Source organism: Pogona vitticeps, chromosome 1 (genome assembly GCF_051106095.1).
Source record: "Pogona vitticeps strain Pit_001003342236 chromosome 1, PviZW2.1, whole genome shotgun sequence".
Taxonomy (NCBI): Eukaryota; Metazoa; Chordata; class Lepidosauria; order Squamata; family Agamidae; genus Pogona; species Pogona vitticeps.
This window is the reverse complement of record NC_135783.1, coordinates 146,738,386-146,757,881: the sequence shown is the minus strand read 5'-3', so window position 1 is coordinate 146,757,881 and position 19,496 is coordinate 146,738,386. Positions and strand designations below refer to the sequence as shown.

Below are 19,496 nucleotides of genomic sequence, written 5' to 3'. Positions count from 1 at the left end.
TTTAGAACGTAGTGTGAGAGGTGGTAGTGCTGTGTTCTAAGGCAGCTGGGCTCTGGACACTATAGCTTTCTGTCCAGTTCCCTGTACTGCTTCACGGCTACAGAAGAACTGAGAGAAGAGATGCTTGTGCTTAGAGTGTGGTGTCGTTGGTGTCAGGTTGATCCTGACAAAGCAGTGGTAGTGGGAGATTAGCCCCATGCCATAAGAATAAACCCAGACAAGCACTTGGAGGAGATTGCATTCTGCTACCAAAAAAAACCTCATTTGTATTTGGGCTGTGCTTGCTCATTGAGTTTTTGAACTGGAAAAGAAGGAATCTCTGTAGGTCAGCATCTCACTAGGTTAAGCTTCTATGTCATCTGTATGACTATTTGGAGTGACATAGTTTTTCTTCTGCAATCTTATTCCTGATAATCTCCCATTTGGATTGTTGCAATCTTTTGTATATGAAGGTGTATTCGAAAACATTCAGGAAATTTAATCTGTTAATCAGATGGCTGGATTAGTAACTGGGACTGAATATTAAGAATGTAATATACCTCTAGTTTAGGGACGTGGTGCTGCTGCAAGTTAAATTGCAGAAGCCTCTGTGCTGCAAGGTCAGAAGACCAGCCGTCATAAGATCGAATCCACATAACGGAGTGAGCTCCCTTCGCTCGTCCCAGCTCCTGCCAACGTAGCAGTTCAAAAGCATGTAAATGCGAGTAGATAAATAGGTACCACCACGGTGGGAAGGTAATGGCGTTCCTTGTCTAGTCACACTGGCCACGTGACCACGGAAACTGTCTTCAGACAAACGGGGGCTCTACAGCTTGGAAACAGGGATGAGCACCGCCCCCTAGAGTCAGACATGACTGGACTAAATGTCAAGGGGAACCTTTACCTTTATACCACTAGTTGACTGCTTCTGTCAGCCCACAATTTTGTTCCAAGCCAACAAAAAGTGCTCTTGAAGCTTCCCTATAAAAAACATATTGAAGCGTAGCCTGGTTGTAGTGACTCCTGTCCAGCTGGACATAATTTGCAACTACAGATTCATTTTCCAGGGTGACACTGCCATTTGCAGCCAGTTTTATGGCAACAGATCCTTTGATTTAATCATGACAGTGGTGGTCTGTTGGCTCCAGCCACAGAGTACCCACAGCTGGCAAGTGTGAATAAAATATGTTTTTTGAAAGTTGGTACTTCACAAATCAAATAAAAAAGCATTTGGTTGCATTCCTGATCCTAGTGGACAGAAACTATATTCCTTTTTCTGTTTCAGAGGTAAAGGGCCACTGAAAAATACTTCTGATGTGATTAGTGCAGCAAAAAAAATTGCAGAAGCTGGTTCAAGAATGGACAAGCTGGGAAGAACTATTGCTGATCATGTAAGTCACAACTGATTTCTTCACTAACTTTCAGTTTGACTTTAGTCTTGACTTTTGAGCTCATAAGCACCCTGAAGCCAGTAGCTTCATACAGCGTGTCTTTCTAAAATTCTTAGTTTCTTGTTTCCCACCAGTGGCTATTAACTTTTGTTTATTTGTCCAGCTACTGTATCTAGGCTGGCCATTCTCAACTTTGGGGGGGGGGGGGAGCAAAGCGTGCTGCTTATATACCGCCCCATAGAACTTAAAGCACTCTCTGGGCGGTTTGCAACTTAATTATGCAGGCTACACATTCCCCTTCCCCAGCGTGAGCTGGGTACTCATTTTACCAACCTATGAAAGGATAAAAGGCTGAGTTAACTTTGAGCCTGCTACCTGGGACTGAACCCCACGTCATGAGCACAATTTTGGCTGCAGTATAGCAGTTTAACCACTGCGACACAAGGTGACATATATAAACTGAAAGAATATGAAAGAAACACAGGCTGGCTGAATCGTGATTATATAAGTTGCATAAAGAACCATATAAGGTGGGGTGTGAAGAATTGTTTCTGGTCTGTGGCCCTTTCAAATGCTCTAGAGCCCCCCAGAGGGCCAAATGGCCCCTGTCGAAAATGGCTGATCTAACCTACTCCTATGCTGGATTTTTGTAAAGCACTGCCTTTGTTTCCAGTGTTGTACGTAGCATACAGGTGTTCGAGAGAAAAAATCCTTCCTACTCTTTACCAATACAGTCTTCTGCTACTGTTTGCAGCTTGAGTCTCCTGTCTGCCGCTGATTCAACTTCATATTTTTAACACTTGAAACATGCATGTTTCTAGGATTGGCAAATTCAGGCTCTGTTACGATCTTTCATCTTCTTTTTCAAATAATTTGTCTATATGCACACTTAACTTTATACCTCCGCTTTCATATGCAAGATACACTTTTCATAATGGAGTTCTGTGAACTATTCTCATTTGCACATAAAGACTTCATGGAGATTCAGGATCCATAGGAGAATTAGTCACAGAGCACTAACTATGGCTGTCTTGCATGTCCAGGCAAAAGACTGAAATTGCCACTGTTTACACCCCACTTACAGGGGTGCTGGCATTTTGGATCTTGCAGCTATCCTATAGATAAGAGTAAAAGGAATGTGTGTCTTTTCATTCATAAAACACTTTCTCACCATTTAGATGAATTTTCACTCCTTTTGAGAACTATTTGTTCAGTTCCCCTATCCTGTTATTACCTTAATTAATTCTGCCTTTTCTATCCTATTTTGCAGTCTGTGTGTTCGTGACAAAAGCAAGTGCTTAACACATTTTGCAGCCTGATTAGCTGAAACAGGAAGCTTTGCCTCTCTGTACATATAGTGCTGTTTTAAGCATATCAGTGGCATAGAAGTATTGAGAGTTCAAGATCTTCCCATTATAGACTGAAAGGTTTACATATGATTAATTTCTAATACAGATTATGCTTTTCAGTGGACTGCATTTGATGTAGATGTGGAAGAAAGAGAGCATAGAAGTGTGATAAAAAATCCTCTGTTTTCAGAGAGAGGCATCACTTGATGTGGTATGCATATATTACTGCCATTGGTAAACTGTAAATATTCTCATCTTGATGACAGAACTACAACAGAAATACATAAAGAGAGCTCACCCTTGTCCCCCAAAATGCACTGCTAGGCCTAGCCTTCAGTTTACCAGTGACAATATATATTTTACCTAAATCATTTGGTTGTTTAATGGAAAGGGGTGACACAATGGTGACACTTTTAACTTGTCAGAACTAAATACCAATCTTCTTTCTGGCTTCAGTGCCCAGATTCTGCTTGCAAGCAGGACCTGCTGGCATATCTGCAGCGTATTGCTTTATACTGCCACCAGTTGAACATCTGTAGCAAAGTGAAGGCAGAAGTTCAAAACCTTGGAGGAGAACTCGTTGTGTCTGGGGTATGTATATTTCTGAACATTTATGCTTTGTCTTCTATATTCAGCTGTTGTGCAAAGTGCTGTTTTGTTAAACAGCTGGCTAGATAGCTCAGTGAGTTAGGCATCTGGCTGCAGAGCCAGAGGTTGGGAATTCAGTTCCCCACTGTGCCTCCTAGAAGGGCCAGTCTATGTGGCCTTGGGCAAGCTGCACAGTCCCAGGACGCCCCCAGAAGAAGGGAAAGGCAACACTTGTTGTTATTGCTGCTCCTACTCTTTTAAGTCAGAGGTTGTATTGTATACTTGCAATATTGTGTCACTTTTTTACAGGTCTAATATGCAGGCTAAATCCAAGTGGTATTTTGGAAAAATAGTACAGAGATCTGTCTTCTCACTTCTTTCCAAAAGACCATTGTCGGAAAAATTTGCGTCTCCATAATGAGGACTGTACTCTTGCATACATTATTTCCTCTTCTCCACTCACCCCCTTTTATAACATTTTTTGAAATGTCTGATTCGTTTAGGACAGTGTTTATTTTATATATATATACTTTTACTTCCCTTTACTTTTCCAATATTACAATTTTTGTTTAGATGTATTACATCTCCATTTTAGTTACTGTTTGTTTTTTCGTACTTTTAAATTAGAGAGAGAGAGATCACTTAAAAGTAAGAAAAAACAAACAGTAACTAAAACAGAGATGTAATAAATCTAAACAAAAATTGTAATATTGGAAAAGTAAAGGGAAAAGGAGGGAGCAGAGAGAAGGAGAAGAAACAAAATTAGGACAATGCTCAAGTATGGCACCTGCATGAAGTGCAAGACAGCATGCTTTTGTTCAGCAATGCAGGTCTTCTCCAATATTTCCAGGTTTTAATAGTTTAAAGGCATAAATAGACTGTCTCGCTATATCCCACTTGAGCAAACCTCCCCCTTCCTTCATTGTTTATGTGTCAATGAGAAGCACACTATATGACACTTAAAATGGTTGAGCTATAGCATGTTTCTTTCTCTTGTTCATTTTGATCTGTTCTGGCTGTTCATGAAAATATTGATCCTCGCCTTCACAACTGGTTCAAACAATTACTGTAATGAAAAAGCATGTTACAGGGTGTTGGAGAAAGGAAGGCTTCCATTCATAAGCTTTTGATGCTGGCAGTTAGAGATAAACTAATAACAGTGAATTGTGCCTTTGACAAATGGTGAAGCAAAAAGAACTCAAATGGTACTATTGGTAATGCCATTTATGGGTGAAGTACTTCTCAAAGTCATAATAGACTGTAGATTTTTAGCACAGTTCTCATCACCATAAGAGTCATGCTAGTGAGAGTGGCAGCAGCAGTGTTCAGATATTGAAGGTTTCTCACTCCTGACTTGAGGTTCCCAAAGACACTTCCTGTTGAAAGGGACCCCAAGAGAGCCTCTGAACATGGGGAAGGGGCAATGGGAAACTTTAAATTAAATATTATCAATAGTGGCTGGTGACATCATCAGGATTTATGACCATGCAGCTCTGCCAACAGGTTTTCAGCCAGTGGGTCCTAACTCATACTTCCCATATATAACAACTAATTTATGATCTGTGCTGCTACAGAAACTGCAGAAAAGAAAGGGCAGCTTGGTCTGTTGATTCTGAGGTCATTTCATGTCATTATTTTTCCTCTTTTGTAGAATTCTGCTGTAACTTCAGATTCTGAACATTACCTCAAATCTCTCATATTCTCATCTGGCTATGATCTGTCACAGCAGACCTGATACCACTTTGAGTGGATGTCCATGTCCTTTTGACAGTACAGTGATGTGATGCTCCTTGCCCAGATGTTAATGTGATATATATCAGTGCTGGCAGATAGAACAGTCTTGTTCGAGACAAGTGCAAGTACTGCATAGTGGTCACGTCAGCAGTTGACCCAAATCTATTTTGACACAATAGAAACCTGCTGTGTACATCTCAGATTTTTTAATTTCCATCTGTTAGTTTAACTGATAACTTGCTAGAGCAGACACCACAGTTCATGTCAAGGTTTGGTGAATAAATTGTCAAGCTGTTAATTTACCTCAGTCGTTTGCCTGTAGCACTTGGCAGAGGGAGGCAACGTATATAACAAGCCAACACAGACTCTCCTATCAGACCAAAGCTGCAGATGAGATGCTATAGGACTAATGCTTAAGATGTTTGCTTCCTATAAACAGTCATTAATGCTTTTTTTATTTTACAGTACTTGTCAATTTCATTTTGCCTGCCCCTTGGCTCATTGAAGTGGGCCAGAAATCTCACTGTGCATCCAGAATAGGGAGTTGGTTCCACAGTAGCCTTTGATCCATTTTGTTCCTTATATTTCTATTTGATCTGTCTGCTACAAATACTGTATCTGTCAGAGCACTCTAGACTATATGGTACCAGAAGAAGAGAGCTTCAGGAGGACTTGGCTGAAATCCTTTTGCAGAGGAAGCTCAAGCCTAACTTTCTCTTCTTCCCTGGAAAACAGAGTATCGCTCCTGTGATTTTTAGGAGTTTGCACAGACATTGACTTGCTATGTGTGTCCATGTTCACTGCTGAGAATCACAGCAACAGTGGTTGTTTATTGGAAGAATGGACAGGAAGCTACACTTTGGCTTACGCTACAAACAGGATTTCAGCCATTATAAAGTATTCTCCCCCCCCCCTTTTCCTTGCTAGCCTGGCCTAGGTCATCAATGGATACACAGTTTTAACAGGATGTTCCAGTGATAACGGGATTCAGCCACTCTTCATAATGGAACGGGTCCTTGAAGTATATAAAAATGTACTTTGCCACTCTAGAATTTGGTATAAAGGGTGACTGGAAGCCTCTTCTATTCTCTGCCTAGTAGGCTATGTTCTGGATGCTGTTTAAAACTAAGGGCAGTTCTTCTCGGTGATCTGATTTTAGGTGGATAGTGCCATGTCTTTGATTCAAGCTGCAAAGAACCTGATGAATGCTGTGGTACAAACAGTGAAGGCTTCCTACGTGGCCTCCACTAAGTACCAGAAGTCTCAGGGGATGGCTTCTCTGAACCTTCCAGCAGTGTCTTGGAAAATGAAAGCTCCTGAGAAGAAACCGCTTGTCAAGCGAGAGAAACAAGATGAAACACAGACGAAAATCAAGCGAGCCTCCCAGAAGAAGCATGTTAACCCAGTGCAAGCACTCAGTGAATTCAAGGCAATGGAGAGCATTTAAACAGAGGGAATATTCTGGGTTTTATTATTACTGCTTTCAGAATTTCTTCCAATACTCTGTGAATTATGTTATAATTCATTTACTTAATATTTTAATAAAGTCATTTAGAGTAAGAGGAAATAAACAGATTTATGAAGCATGACAATACATCTTTAAATCAGCAGACATGTTAATTTTAGTATGGAAATGCTGTTTAGAATGCTGTTGCATTTTTCTAGCTGACTTTTTAAAAAGTATTAAATTCTGATTTAAATCTATTTTGTAACCAAAGGTGAATTTGCAGTAACATTGATCCTTCACATAGCTGGACAGTGTTGTTACTTTTTAAGAGAAGTGAGCATTCTCCACATTAAAATAGGATGGTTTTATTAAAGTATATATTGCTTTGAGTGGGTAGGTCATTGTATGTTGAAAGAATTGGTAAAGTGGAAGAAGCTAGATGCTGCTTGTAACATTGAGACAACACTAGGAAACAGTTTTGAGAAAGTAATACTGTACTCTGTACCATTCCTTTTTAATTTAAACAGCTTTTGCCCTGCTTTCTTTATCTGAAATGGGACACATTGATGCATTTCTCTTGACTTTCTGGAATCCAGGTTGCTTTTAATGATGTGCATGTTAGAAATGGCTACACATAGAGGAGGTGACTTATTGCCACCCTAGCGTTTCTGAAATACTTTTCAGTAGATCTCTTATAAGGGTTTCCATGGAAGCCTGTATGTAGAAAGACAATCTAGAAAAAAACTTGGTGTGTAAATGCATCATGAAGACTGTGTTGTTTGAAAGAATAAAATGTTTCGTTTAGTTGCAAATTACTGATCTACTTTGCCACAAGACTAATAAAAGTTGCTTTTACCAGGCAGTGCTGTAAATGTTGCATGTTTTCTCTCAGCATTCTATGCAAATCCATCATTGTGTTCTTCTAATAATTGCTGTGCATCCAGCCTTGGACTTAAAAAAGAAACCTAGCAAGTAGTGTATATTCCAACTGCCATTTAGATTTTTGTTTATCATTACGGGAGCTTGGTGGCATAATTTTGCTGTTTTGAAATTTTTATGAATATCTGTTTTTATACCTTTTCCAATAAATTCTAGTGTAAAAACCAGTTACATAGTTCAAAGTCTTTTTTTGCACTCCTGATTCTAAAATGAACTAGCCATGTGATTGATGGTGGGTAATTTAAAGGACCAATAATTTGTGACTGACATATGAATCATTGTGTTACTTAAGTTAAAATGGAAGTAACAGGAGGTCTACTATAGTTTCATTGCACCCCAGGTGAAATCCCTCTGCTTGTATCATGACTCATGCAGTGTGCAAGGCAGGGGGGTTTCGTTTAGGAGACAGTTGGCTGGGTTCTTGGCATACTGTTGTAGTATTTGTTCCAAAGGGTAGCCGACTTGGAGCTGTTTCTTGTCTGTCCACGGTTAAGTACAGTCTTTAAAAAAGAGCATACTGTAAATCGGAGGAGTAACCTTACTATCATCACAGTAGCTAGTTTGTCAGCATGGGTGATTCAGAAAGCATTTAACAAGATGCTTTGGATGCAAAACCAGTACAGCGAGATTGCAGAAACCAGACCTTTACTTCCCTGATCAAGCTGACCAGATGGGGGATTTTTTCATGAAAATGACTTTTGGGACATTCTCTTACACCTGCAAGTGTTACCTTCTTTAATGGTCCAGAGGTGAAATCACTGAACAAATATTAATCACCAAAACTTCTACCTCAACTTAAGGTAGATTTTCTGTTGCTAGCTTGAGTGACTTAGAATGTCATTGATGGTCTGCGTCATAATACAGAACTAACTCTGGTACTGTTGAACGCCAGGTCTGTAGCCAACAAGCCCCAGGTGATTCACAATCTTATCCTGGAGGAGAATGCAGACCTGGCATGCATAACCGAGATGTGGATCAGCGGGGAGGGTGGTCCTCCCGTGGTTCTTGTCTGTCTGTTCGGTTATGCTGTCCAGCACCAGGGTAGACTGGAGGGGCGGGGGGGGAGTAGCCATTGTTTATAAATCCAGCTTGGAGGTTACTAGGCACTCCTCGGTGGTAAAGCCGGGTCTAGAGGCACTCCACGTGTCGATTGGGGCCAGGGATGGTATTGGGATTTTGCTGGGTTAACCGCGCTCCCCGCGATCCAGCCACTTCCCTTCCGGAGTTGACCGACTTTGTCTCCGCGGCACTATTGGGATCCCTGAGGCTTTTGGTCTTGGATGATTTCAACATGCACGCAGGGGCAGAGGCATCTGGGTCACCTCTTGAGTTCTTGGAAACCATGGCTTCCTTGAACATGTCCCAACATGTCAACGGCCCCACCCACGTGGGTGGTCACACACTGGACATGGTCTTTTCCTCCAGTTGGAGCGAGTGTGATCTGGTGGTGACGGACCTCATCCCCTTGTCATGGTCAGATCACCACCTAATAAAATGTAACCTCACAATGGCTCTCCCTCCTCGCAGGGAGCAGGGACCTATTTCTATGGTAGGTCCTCGAAGACTACTGGATCCGGTTGGATTCCAGGACATCATGAGAGGGGTCACGCCAGACCTGGCTAGCGCTCCTGTCAACACTCTGATTGATAGCTGGTCCACCTTTGCAACCAGGGCTATAGACACGATCGCGCCTAAACACCCTCTCCGTCGTAGAGCTCGGTCAGCACCCTGGTTTAACCAGGAGTTTCGAGTGATGAAGCGAATAAGGAGAAGGCTAGAGCGTAGATGGAGGAAGAACCCGACAGATCATAACTGGATAGCTGTTAAGGTCGCAACTAACCTTTACCTGAATAAAGGCTGCGTGTCGATCATTCTTCGCTAACCGGATAAGCGAAGCGCCCAACCAGCAGGCGGAATTATTCCGTATAGTGCACGACGTATCCGGAACTGGTTCAGGTGATAGGCCTCCCCCTAGTTTCTCACCTGACCAGTTTGCAGCCTTTTAAAAATCTAAAGTGGAGGCCATCCGCCAGGAGTTCTCTCCTTTTTTAAATACAATGAGTCGAACAGAGAAGTCCAGCGCCCCGTCTTGCCCAGTGATTTTTTACTCCTTTCACCCTGTGACGCCTGATTCTGTGGACAAGGTGCTTGATCGCTGTCGAGCCACCACCTCCTCCCTTGACCCTTGCCCGGCCTGGCTAATCAAAGCAGCCAGGCCAAAAACAACAGAATGGGCCACAGCAATAATAAATGGCAGGTTTCCATCTGCCCTCAAGGAGACAATCATTAGGCCCATTAGAAAGAAACTTAATATGGCGGCGGACGAGATTGGCAATTACAGGCCCGTCGCCAATGTTCCTTTCATGAGCAAAGTGGTCGAGAAGGTGGTCACTGATCAGCTTCAGGCCCACTTGGATGAGACAGATGCCCTGGATCCATTCCAGTCGGGCTTCAGGCCGCACCACTGTACAGAGACGGCATTGGTCGCCCTGTATGATGACCTGTTGAGGGAGGCTGACAGGGGCAAAGTGTTTCTGTTGGTTCTCCTCGACATCTCGGCGGCCTTTGATACCGTCGACCATGGTATCCTCCTGGGGAGGCTCTCCAAGTTGGGAAATGGTGGCTTGGCGTTAGCCTGGCTCCGTTCCTTCCTGGAGGACTGACCCCAGAGAGTACAGCTTGGGGAGAATGTCTCAGCCCCGTGGAATCTCAATTGTGGGGTCCCACGGGGTCGATTATCTCCCCAATGCTGTTTAACATCTATATGAGACCGCTGGGTGTGGTCATCAGGGGGTGTGGAGCCTCGTGTCATCAGTATGCTGATGACACCCAGCTCTACATCTCCTTTTCACCAACTGCAGGTGATGCCGTCCTGTCCCTCCAGCGCTGCCTGGGGGCCGTACTGCAGTGGATGCAAGAAAATGGGCTGAGGCTGAACCCGGACAAGACGGAAGTTCTGAGGGTGGACGCCCTTGGAGTTGGTGGCCTGGGTGGCTCTCACATTTGGGGGAGTGACCCTGGCTGCTAAGAGTGGGGTTCGCAGCCTGGGGATACACCTGGACCCGACGCTCACCATGGAAACCCAGGTGGCGTCGGTAGTTCGCACCGCCTTTTTCCACCTTTGGTGAATTGCCCGGCTGCGACCCCACCTTGACATGGGGGCGTTCAGTACCTTGGTACATGCGCTCGTAATCTCAAGGTTAAACCACTGTAACGCGCTCTACGTGGGGCTGCCTTCGAGGCTGATGTGGAAACTTCAAGTGGTGCAGAATGCAGCGGCCAGACTCCTTACTGGAGTGAGAAAAAACCAACATATGTCTCCTATTCTGGCCAAGCTGCACTGGCTGCCCATCCATTTCCACATTGAATTCAACGTTCTAATGCTTACCTATAAGGCCCTAAACGGTTTAGGACCTCGATACTTGGCGGAGTGCCTGCTCCCACCAAGATCTACTTGGATCACCCGCATGAGTCAGGAGGTGAGGCTGAGGAGCCTGACGCCGAGGGAGTCCCAGATGGAAAAGACTCGAAGCCAGACCTTCTCAGCAGTGGCTCCTTGCCTTTGGAACAACCTTCCTCCGGAGATTCGCGAGGCCCCTACGCTGGGTACTTTCAAATGCCAGCTGAAAACATGGCTGTACATCCAGGCCTTCCCTCCTGTCAACTACAGATTTCTTTCGCTTTACTATTTATTATTTATATATTCCTGCACTATTTGTTATTGTTGTATGCTAATGTTTTTATGTTTTTTAATTGTTTTGATATTCTATAAGCCGCCCAGAGTGGTAGAATATACCAGATGGGCGGGATATAAATTGAACAAATAAATAAATAAAATAAACTTCCAGAGGCCCTCACCAGAACTCCTGGGACTTGTAGTCCAGGAGCATCTGGGCATAAAAGATTAGTAACCATTGGTATAAGACATAAAGCTTGCAACTCAATGTCACTTTTGACTTACATTCTGCATGTGCCCAATTGTGGAATTTTGAAGCAGCACTCAGTTTAAACTACTGCAGCTTAGACTGTAGTACCAGTGGATGGATTCATAGAACTGTGCAATTCCTGGGGCTCTTACCAGTCACATGAGAGTAAAGGGGGCATTTATATGACAAAGAGAGTCTTTATATTCCTAAACTTCAACATATTCAGGCTCAGTAGCTTCCCAAAATACGATAAGAGGACCGTAGGAATAGGAAAGCTACATGGTGCCTTTCACATATTTCCTAGGCAAGGGGACTTAATAGTGCATTACAGTGTTTGTAAAACTGATATAGCTGTAAAAGAGTTGCGAGCAAGAAAGGACTGAGATGTCCATGAAGCTACAAATGGTGGAAGGGTTGCTTACCAATAATGCAGAAGTGTGCTGTTTTTTTAAAAAAAAACTTGGTTGTGTGTTGCCCAGGCAATATTTTAGCCCTCTCCAACCTCCTCTTTTCAAGAAAATCAGGCTGCCTTAAATACAGTTCCTTTGCAGTTTCCCATTTGTTCAAAGATGTTGAGCTTTCCTGCAATCCTCATCTCTCTTCGTGAGTATAAACAAAGATGACCTGAGGCTAATCATACATGCAATTAATTTGAAACCTTATTTAAATCAAAGCAAACAAGAGAATTGTTTCTATGACATGAAAGGATGATGCATTAAAAAAAATGAAACCCAAACCAAAGATTCTGAAAAGATCACACTACAGTGATTGCATGGAATGTGTACTGTACTTTAGAACTTGGATTAAACATCAGAATGAAGTTAAAACATGCAGAATTGTGATTGGCCCTTTTATAAAAATGCTACATTTACTTCTGTTCTTCCACCAATACTACAATTAAAGTTTACTGTAATTCCACCCATATAGTATCTTTTGGCCTAAAATAAAGTTTTGTGAAAGTAGAAAGACTTAAGCTATTAAGTCTTGCAGCTTGGGGCTCCATCTGGATCTGGCACTTACCGTGGAAACCCACGTGTCGTCAGTGGTCCGCACTGCCTACTTCCATCTTTGGTGGATTGCCCAGCTGTGTCCCTATCTTGATGTTGGCGCGCTCACCACTCTAGTCCATGAGCTTGTAGTCTCAAGATTAGATTACTATAATGCGCTCTACGTGGGGCTACCTTTGATGCGAAAACTTCAAATGGTGCAGAACACGGCAGCCAGACTTCTCAAAAGGGTGAGAAAACATCAACATATCTTCCCCCGCCCCCGGCTGGCTGCCCTACATTGGCTGCCCATTCATCTCCGCATTGATTTCAAAGTATTAATGATGACTTATAAAGCCCTAAATAGTTTAGAACCTCAGAATACCTTCTCCCACTTAGATCTACCCGAATCACTTGTTTTAGCCATGATGAGCGGCTGAGGAACCCAACACCAACGGAGGCCTGGAGAGAAAGAACAAGAAAATGGGCCTTCTCAGCAGTGGCCCCTTGCCTCTGGAACAGTTTAACCCCAGAAATTTGTCTGGCTCCCTTGCTGGGTGTTTTTAAGAGCAAACTTAAGACTTGGCTTTTTAGGCAGGCCTTCCCTCCTGCCGTTATTTAATTTTTTCTTGCCATCTTGAATTATATTAATGCTGTTTTATTTTATATTGTTATTATTTTATGAATTGCTGTTAGCCGCCCAGAGTGGACATTGGTCTAGATGGGCAGGATATAAATTAATAATAAATTTTAAAAGCAGATTTTTTTAAATATTTGGCTGAATGGGGAAGATGATTCTTTTAGGAAAATTTGAAGTGTAAAAATAGTAACGTCTGAGCCTCACTGTTCGTGGGGTTTGGTTTTGTTTGTTTGTTTTGGAAGGGGTTAAAAATAAAAGGGGGAAATATAGGGAATCGTAGTTTAAACAGAACAGTCCACAGGTCAAAAATCTCTTCTAGGAAAAGACGAGTTCTAAAAATCCCAAGGGATAATTCTGATGGTGTGCAATTTCCTGAACATGATGGCCTAAACCATTGTGAAAATTAAAGCTTCTTCCAAAGGTAAAGTGAAGCCCTGAGGCTCCAGAACAGGTAAATGCTGGAAAAGCTAAAATAAGTTTAAAAAGCCAGCTGGTGAAGTGTGATCCTTTGCCAATGTGCAGGCAACTTTGTTTCCTCATTGTCTTTCCTTCTTATGGGTCTCTTTTCCACATCATTAAAATTCAGTTATGTATTGGTAAATGATAATTCAGGGTGAAAGTTGCATTTCATTTTGCATTTCACCACCTTTTTAGTTACTAAAAACAGATGTTTCTTCATCTTGGGAGAAACAATACAATTGTGGGGTTCTCACAAAGGTACACTTGAGCATAGGGCCATTGGAAGCCTTCAAGCTCTTCCATTCTCTTGTAGCTTGTTCATAACTGTAATTACAGGAGCCATTCATCTTGTGTTTGAGCATTGTGTAATCCAAAAGTGTAGGGTGAAGGAAATCCTCTGCTCTCTGTTCCAACCATAAGCAACTGATTGTGCTATTTCTGAACAAACCAAGAGTGCTCTCTCTTCCATAGATTGGTTCCCCATTTCAAAGGACTGTAGTCCATTACTGTCAAGTCTACTGCCTGTGAACCCCCGAAAAAGGACCTGAGAGGTTGGTGCTTGAGGTCTTTGTCAACAGGATCCTCACTAAGAAAACTCTAGTGTAGAGTTGTTGCTTTGTTAGCTCTTTCTGCAGCCTTCAATAACACCCACCGTGTGAACTGCTGGATTGCTCAGTGGTTTAGGCATCTCGCTGCAGAGCCAGAGATGGAGAGTTTAATTCCACACTCTGCCTCCTTGACAGGGGCTGGACCCGATGATCAACAGGATAGCTTCCAGGTCTGCAGTTCTGAGATGAAGATGATGAGAGGTGCTGAGAAGCTGATGGGTGTTCCATTCATGGGGACTGTTCAGGACTGTTCATTTCTACTTGTTTAGCAGGAAAATCCCAGAGAACTTTCTCCACCTCAACCCTTTTCCCCCCCTCTGCTCCATGTGTATGTGTAGTTGTGGGACAAAAGCTATGGTGACAAGTAGTTTAGCCCATAATTAGATTCAGTCCTAAAAACTACATGCAGTTCCTCTCTCAGAATGTGGTTGTCTTTCCTGTGATTGGCCTGCTTGGTCACTGCATTAAGTCCAAGAGTTATTCCCTGGATTTGTATCCCCTCTTTCTGCATTGCAGATGCAGCCATCCCAGTGCTTAGTTGTCTAAGTAATGCAGACAGAGAGATGCTTACAGCCAACAGATGTCATTTTACAAAGCATACGTATTAAAAGGCATCCATCCAAATGTTTAAAGCTTTAAACCTATTGCAAGACACGAAGCAGGTAAATGAATAAGCCATTGGTTGAAATACTGCTGTTAAAATAGTTTTTGAAATACCTCTACCTATCTGCAGTCAAATACAGAAGACTGGGCAAGTGGTTGCTGAGCTGGCCACTGTGTGCCAGGTGGTAACAAATGGGTGCACATCACTGTAGCTTTCCTCTGGAGCTGTTTTATATTTGAATATGCTAAATCAAGCTTGGGGCATGATCAGATGGTTGTTTAATTTTAAATCACTTTGCCAGACTCATGCTAAGCACTGATCTAAAACAGTTCCCTGCCTTCCCCCCCCCCCCCGCTAAGCCGGGTTCTCCTCCTAAGCGGCATGCCAAAAAAGCAGGGCATTCTTCAAGCCAACCAGAGAGCGAGAACGAGCTCTGGATGAGATGCCTTGGGGGCTTCAGAGTCAATGATGTAGTAAAAATCGGAAGGCTGCAGGAGGAAGAAAAGCACAGCCGAGCGCGGCGAACAGCATGCAGGATGGCTAAGATTGCTGAAGCTTACCAGGCACAGGGAAAGGGACAAAGAGCACTATGCCTTTTTACAGTCATGACTCTGGATGAAATGGGGTTATGCAGCTGCATAAATGGCCGTGCAATTCTGCTCTTGGCAAATAAATAAGAGGCGTAAGAGCCACAGAATGTACTTTTAAACAAAGACCTTTTTTAAAAAAATTTCTGGGTAAGGAAAAATGATGGCATGGGAGAGAACAGCGGAACTGGAAACTTAAGAAAGGAGAGTTTTAGTCCTTACCTGAAGCATCCGAGCCCTGCTCTTCTCCACCCGGCCATCTGTGGGGGAAGAGGAGAAACCGGGGCGCAGGTTTTGTCTTCCTGTGCTGGAATGTGATTGTGCGGCCAGTCTGAGCCGGCGGTCAGGCGCTTCCTTTGGATGTCTCAGCATTCTGTTGCGAGTGGAGGTCAGGCCTTGGCCCAAGAGTGGGCCAAGTGCCGTGTCCTCTGTATGTTCTTGGACTGCAACACCAGCCTTGCTCACAACGGGAGGGGGCAGAGGGGAGTTAAGGTGAGCCCCAGGTCCCACCAGACTTCCCCAGCCCCCCTCCAAAAGAGGGGGAAAACATTCTTTGCTTCAACAACCATAATAACAAAGCTGAATTGTTGCTCCTGGAGTCCTCGAAGCCTGTAAGAGTAAGTGGGAAAGTCTCTTTCCGGACAGGCTGCACGGCTCTCCCACCTGCAGTGATGAGTACCAAAAATACCCTCCCCCCCCAAAAAAAAACAACTGGAAATGAACTGACCACATGCTGTTCCTTTCTAGAAAAGTTGTTCGACTGTGACATGTCATGCTGTGTTTTCCAAACATAGCAGTCACTCATATGTAGGTGTGTCTAGTTTAAAATATTTCTCACACTGTGCTCCATTGGAAAGAATATGATGGCCTATCCAGAGAAAGATTGCGGCTTGCTGGGTAAAGCATCTGCTTTGCACGCAGAAGATCTCAGACGTAAAGGTAGGAAGGGATCTGGCTTCCACCCTGGCAGAGCTTCAGCAAAGGCAATGCAGCCAGTGATGGACCGGTGGGTGACGGTGTAAAGTAGCCTTCTAGGCTCCATCCTGAAGGATCCTGGTGGAACCTGGGTTAGCTACATACAGTAGATGAAAGTAGGTGGTAGTATCTATTAATAATTATACTAATTGGTACAATCCCCCTCTCTCTACAGTTCCTACATTTCAGAGTCTAACGTGGTTGCCTGCACTACCCCTTTCCTACAATTGAATTTATCACGGATTTATCATGTCAAGCCTAGAAAAAAAAGGAAAACATTGTCATACAAATAGGTCATCTTGTCTCCTAATGAAAAATAATGTGTTCCTCTCTCTGCCACTGCCTGAAGGAGCGTACTGGGGACTGGGCTTTGGAAGTGAAAAGGTCCGAGTTTACAGCTTTCGCTGTGTTGTCATTTCTTCAGCGCCGGTTCCAGGTTTCAGAGGCACAGCCATTGTCACCTCACAGTTCAAAACAAAACAAACACACCTTCCCAATGGTTTCTCGACTAGCTAGAAGTGTTGTGTTTTTTTTTAAAGAAAAGGATGTCCCTTTTGTGTAAATGCAGAGTTCCCATCTGTTCTTGTCAGCTGTCCCCAGCCTGTATCAGGGCTACCTTTCAGTCTCTCAGCTCCTCTGTTGTCTGTTCCCTTCTAACGTTGGTTTATGCATCCCATTCTGTTCCTGGGAACCTCAGCCTCCCCTTGCTCCCCTAGCAGCTGCTAAATGGATTACCATAATGGGTTTTGCTGCGTCCTCCTCTTGTCCTAGTAAGGCTTGACAGCGAGCTGATTTACTTACTCTTCCTTGGAATATGAATTTTTATGATCCCACAAAGGACTATATTTTATGCATGACCATTTCAGAATCCAAGTAAAATACTAATAGGCATGAATTCAGCGTGACCTGACATGACAGTTCCTTGCTTGTGCCCTTGGTAGCAGTAGCACTGCAGTCCTAAGCATAAGTTTCAGTGAGGACATCTCATAGATGCTCTGCGTGTGACTTCTCTTTAAGCAAGGGCTGTGAAATAGCAACCTGTGCACCACATTTCATAACTGCGAGGGAAGTCCCAGAAAGTGAATAGATCCTAATGGGCGCTATACACTTTTTCAGTCTTTCTTTTCATCCTTCCCCCTAACTATGCAGAGCAGGTCTTAAGAGTAGGGGTGAGGGAGAATCTGCTCTGCTGTTGGAGATTGTTCTTGGATCAGATGGGCATGACTGGCCATTGCCCAGTGGGTAGGGTTTTTTCTCTTGCACCTGCATGTGACACCCCCTATAAGACGAAAGGATGCAAGCCCAAAACATTTAGAACACTTTATGTCAAGGGTGAGCTGCAAGTTTTGCTCCTGCTCTAGGATGTGACCCCTTTCCTCCCACAGCAAGTCCTATGGAAGTGCCGCAGACGTGTAACTGTAGGGGTGGACCTCATGCCTCCATCTCTTGTTCTGTGGGAACTGAATCTTAACGAATCTTCATAGAACACATTTGTGTCACGTCCTATGAGGGAGGTGGAGGCTGAGCTGCAGGCAGTGCGTGAATCTGGACATAGTTTACAAGGATACACAAGAATGGGCAGCTGATGGATGTGCCAGTAGCCTAATTAGTATTGTCAATCACAGCAGATCTGAACACTACAGGGATTCTGCTGGATCAAGCCAAAGTCCACCTAGACTGAGAATTGTATTCTGCTCCCCATGACAACCCCAACCCTGACCCAAACATCTCTCTCTCTCACACACACACACACACACACACACACACACAGAGAGAGAGAGAGACAGACAGACAGACAGACAGACAGACAGACACAGACAGAGCTTTTTCCTCCCGATCAACTCTGAACCTGGAGATTCCACCAATCATGACAAACAGCTATCGGCAGGCTTCTGTGAGTTTATCTGATCTCCTTTTTAAAAATCCATCTGGGCCACTGGTTTGCACTGCCCATTGTGAATATGAACGCCATAAATTTATTGTGCATTTTGTGAAGAAGTGCAGTCCTAGAGGTTTGGAAGGCAGTAAGACTATTAAAAAGATTGAAGGCACTTTGATTGATGTAATCATATTTGTTTAAGTTGATTGATCTAGTATTTTCACGGGCTAAATCCAGCTGTTAGTGCCAGCTAGAGGAGACACAGGGAATCAATGGAACTTAGGTAAGTATTGATTTAAAGTCTTTCTTTCTTTCTTTCTTTCTTTCTTTCTTTCTTTCTTTCTTTCTTTCTTTCTTTCTTTCTTTCTTTCTTTCTTTCTTTCTTTCTTTCTTTCTTTCTTTCTTTCTTTCTTTCAGAAAGTCTGTTGTAATTGGGACTAACAATTGGATTTACCCCCCTCTTGAGTTTCAACATTTTCTAAAGCAAGAGGTGTTGTTCTGTGCAGGTTAGCAGGCATCATCTTTAAAAAGGATTGCCATATTCCAGTGCCCTAAATCCAAGTGTCTTATGTGGCATATTATGCCAGTTAAGCACATTAACAATTGCTTTTCTACCACCATGTTGTGGCCTCAGCGTTCTTTATTTCACAAGCATTGATCAGAGAAGCCCGGTCTAGTAATGTTTAGAGAGGTCAACATGGAACAGTGGGAGACACAAGATCATATCCTTGCTCCCTCACCAAATATTCTGGGTGAGCTTTAACCAGCCACTACAATGTGGCTAAACCCCAGCAGGATAGTTGTGGAACTAATGAGGACAAGCAAACCATCTCAACTGGCCAGAGCAATCCTAAGTGGTCTTTTCATTGGACCCCTGTCATTTCTTGTCACCTGTTTTTGTTTTTGCCTCTCAGCAAAACCGTACAGATCCATGAGAATTCCACAAGAAGTCCCCACAGTTGACACACAGTCATCTGACTTGCAAATGGGGTGGGGGAAATGCAGAAGACAAACTTCCTCAGAATGTTTTATTTCTGAGGAGCAGATCAAACACTTAAGGTAACCAAGAATAGTCTAGTTTATTCTATTCAACTTCATCCGAATCAACCCTTTACCCTACTCAACTTTTCATCGCAAACCATGTTTTAAAAGCTTGAGGTAGCTGTGACACACACACACACACACCTACTGTTTGTTAATGAACCCAGTTAAGGAAATGACTTGTATTTTTTGTACTTCCACTCCCTCTCTCTCTCTCTCTCTCTCTCTCTCTCTCTCTCTCTCTCTCTCTCTCTCTCTCTCTCACACACACACACACACACACACACACACACACACACACACACACACACACACACACACACACACACACACACACACACACACACACACACACATATACATC

General features: G+C 43.3%; 1 protein-coding gene across 1 annotated transcript in view; it reads left to right on the top strand.

Annotated features, from left to right (window-relative positions):
* The window catches only part of CTNNA1 (catenin alpha 1), an 88,992-nt gene extending 81,398 nt beyond the window's left edge, over window positions 1-7,594 (top strand). The window contains exons 16-18 of the mRNA XM_020788057.3: window positions 1,265-1,370; window positions 3,176-3,310; window positions 6,201-7,594. Coding sequence (XP_020643716.1) covers window positions 1,265-1,370; window positions 3,176-3,310; window positions 6,201-6,488 — 529 coding nt within the window. The 3' untranslated portion in view covers window positions 6,489-7,594. The remainder of the gene's footprint in view (window positions 1-1,264; window positions 1,371-3,175; window positions 3,311-6,200) is intronic.
* The last annotated feature ends 11,902 nt before the right edge of the window (window positions 7,595-19,496 follow it).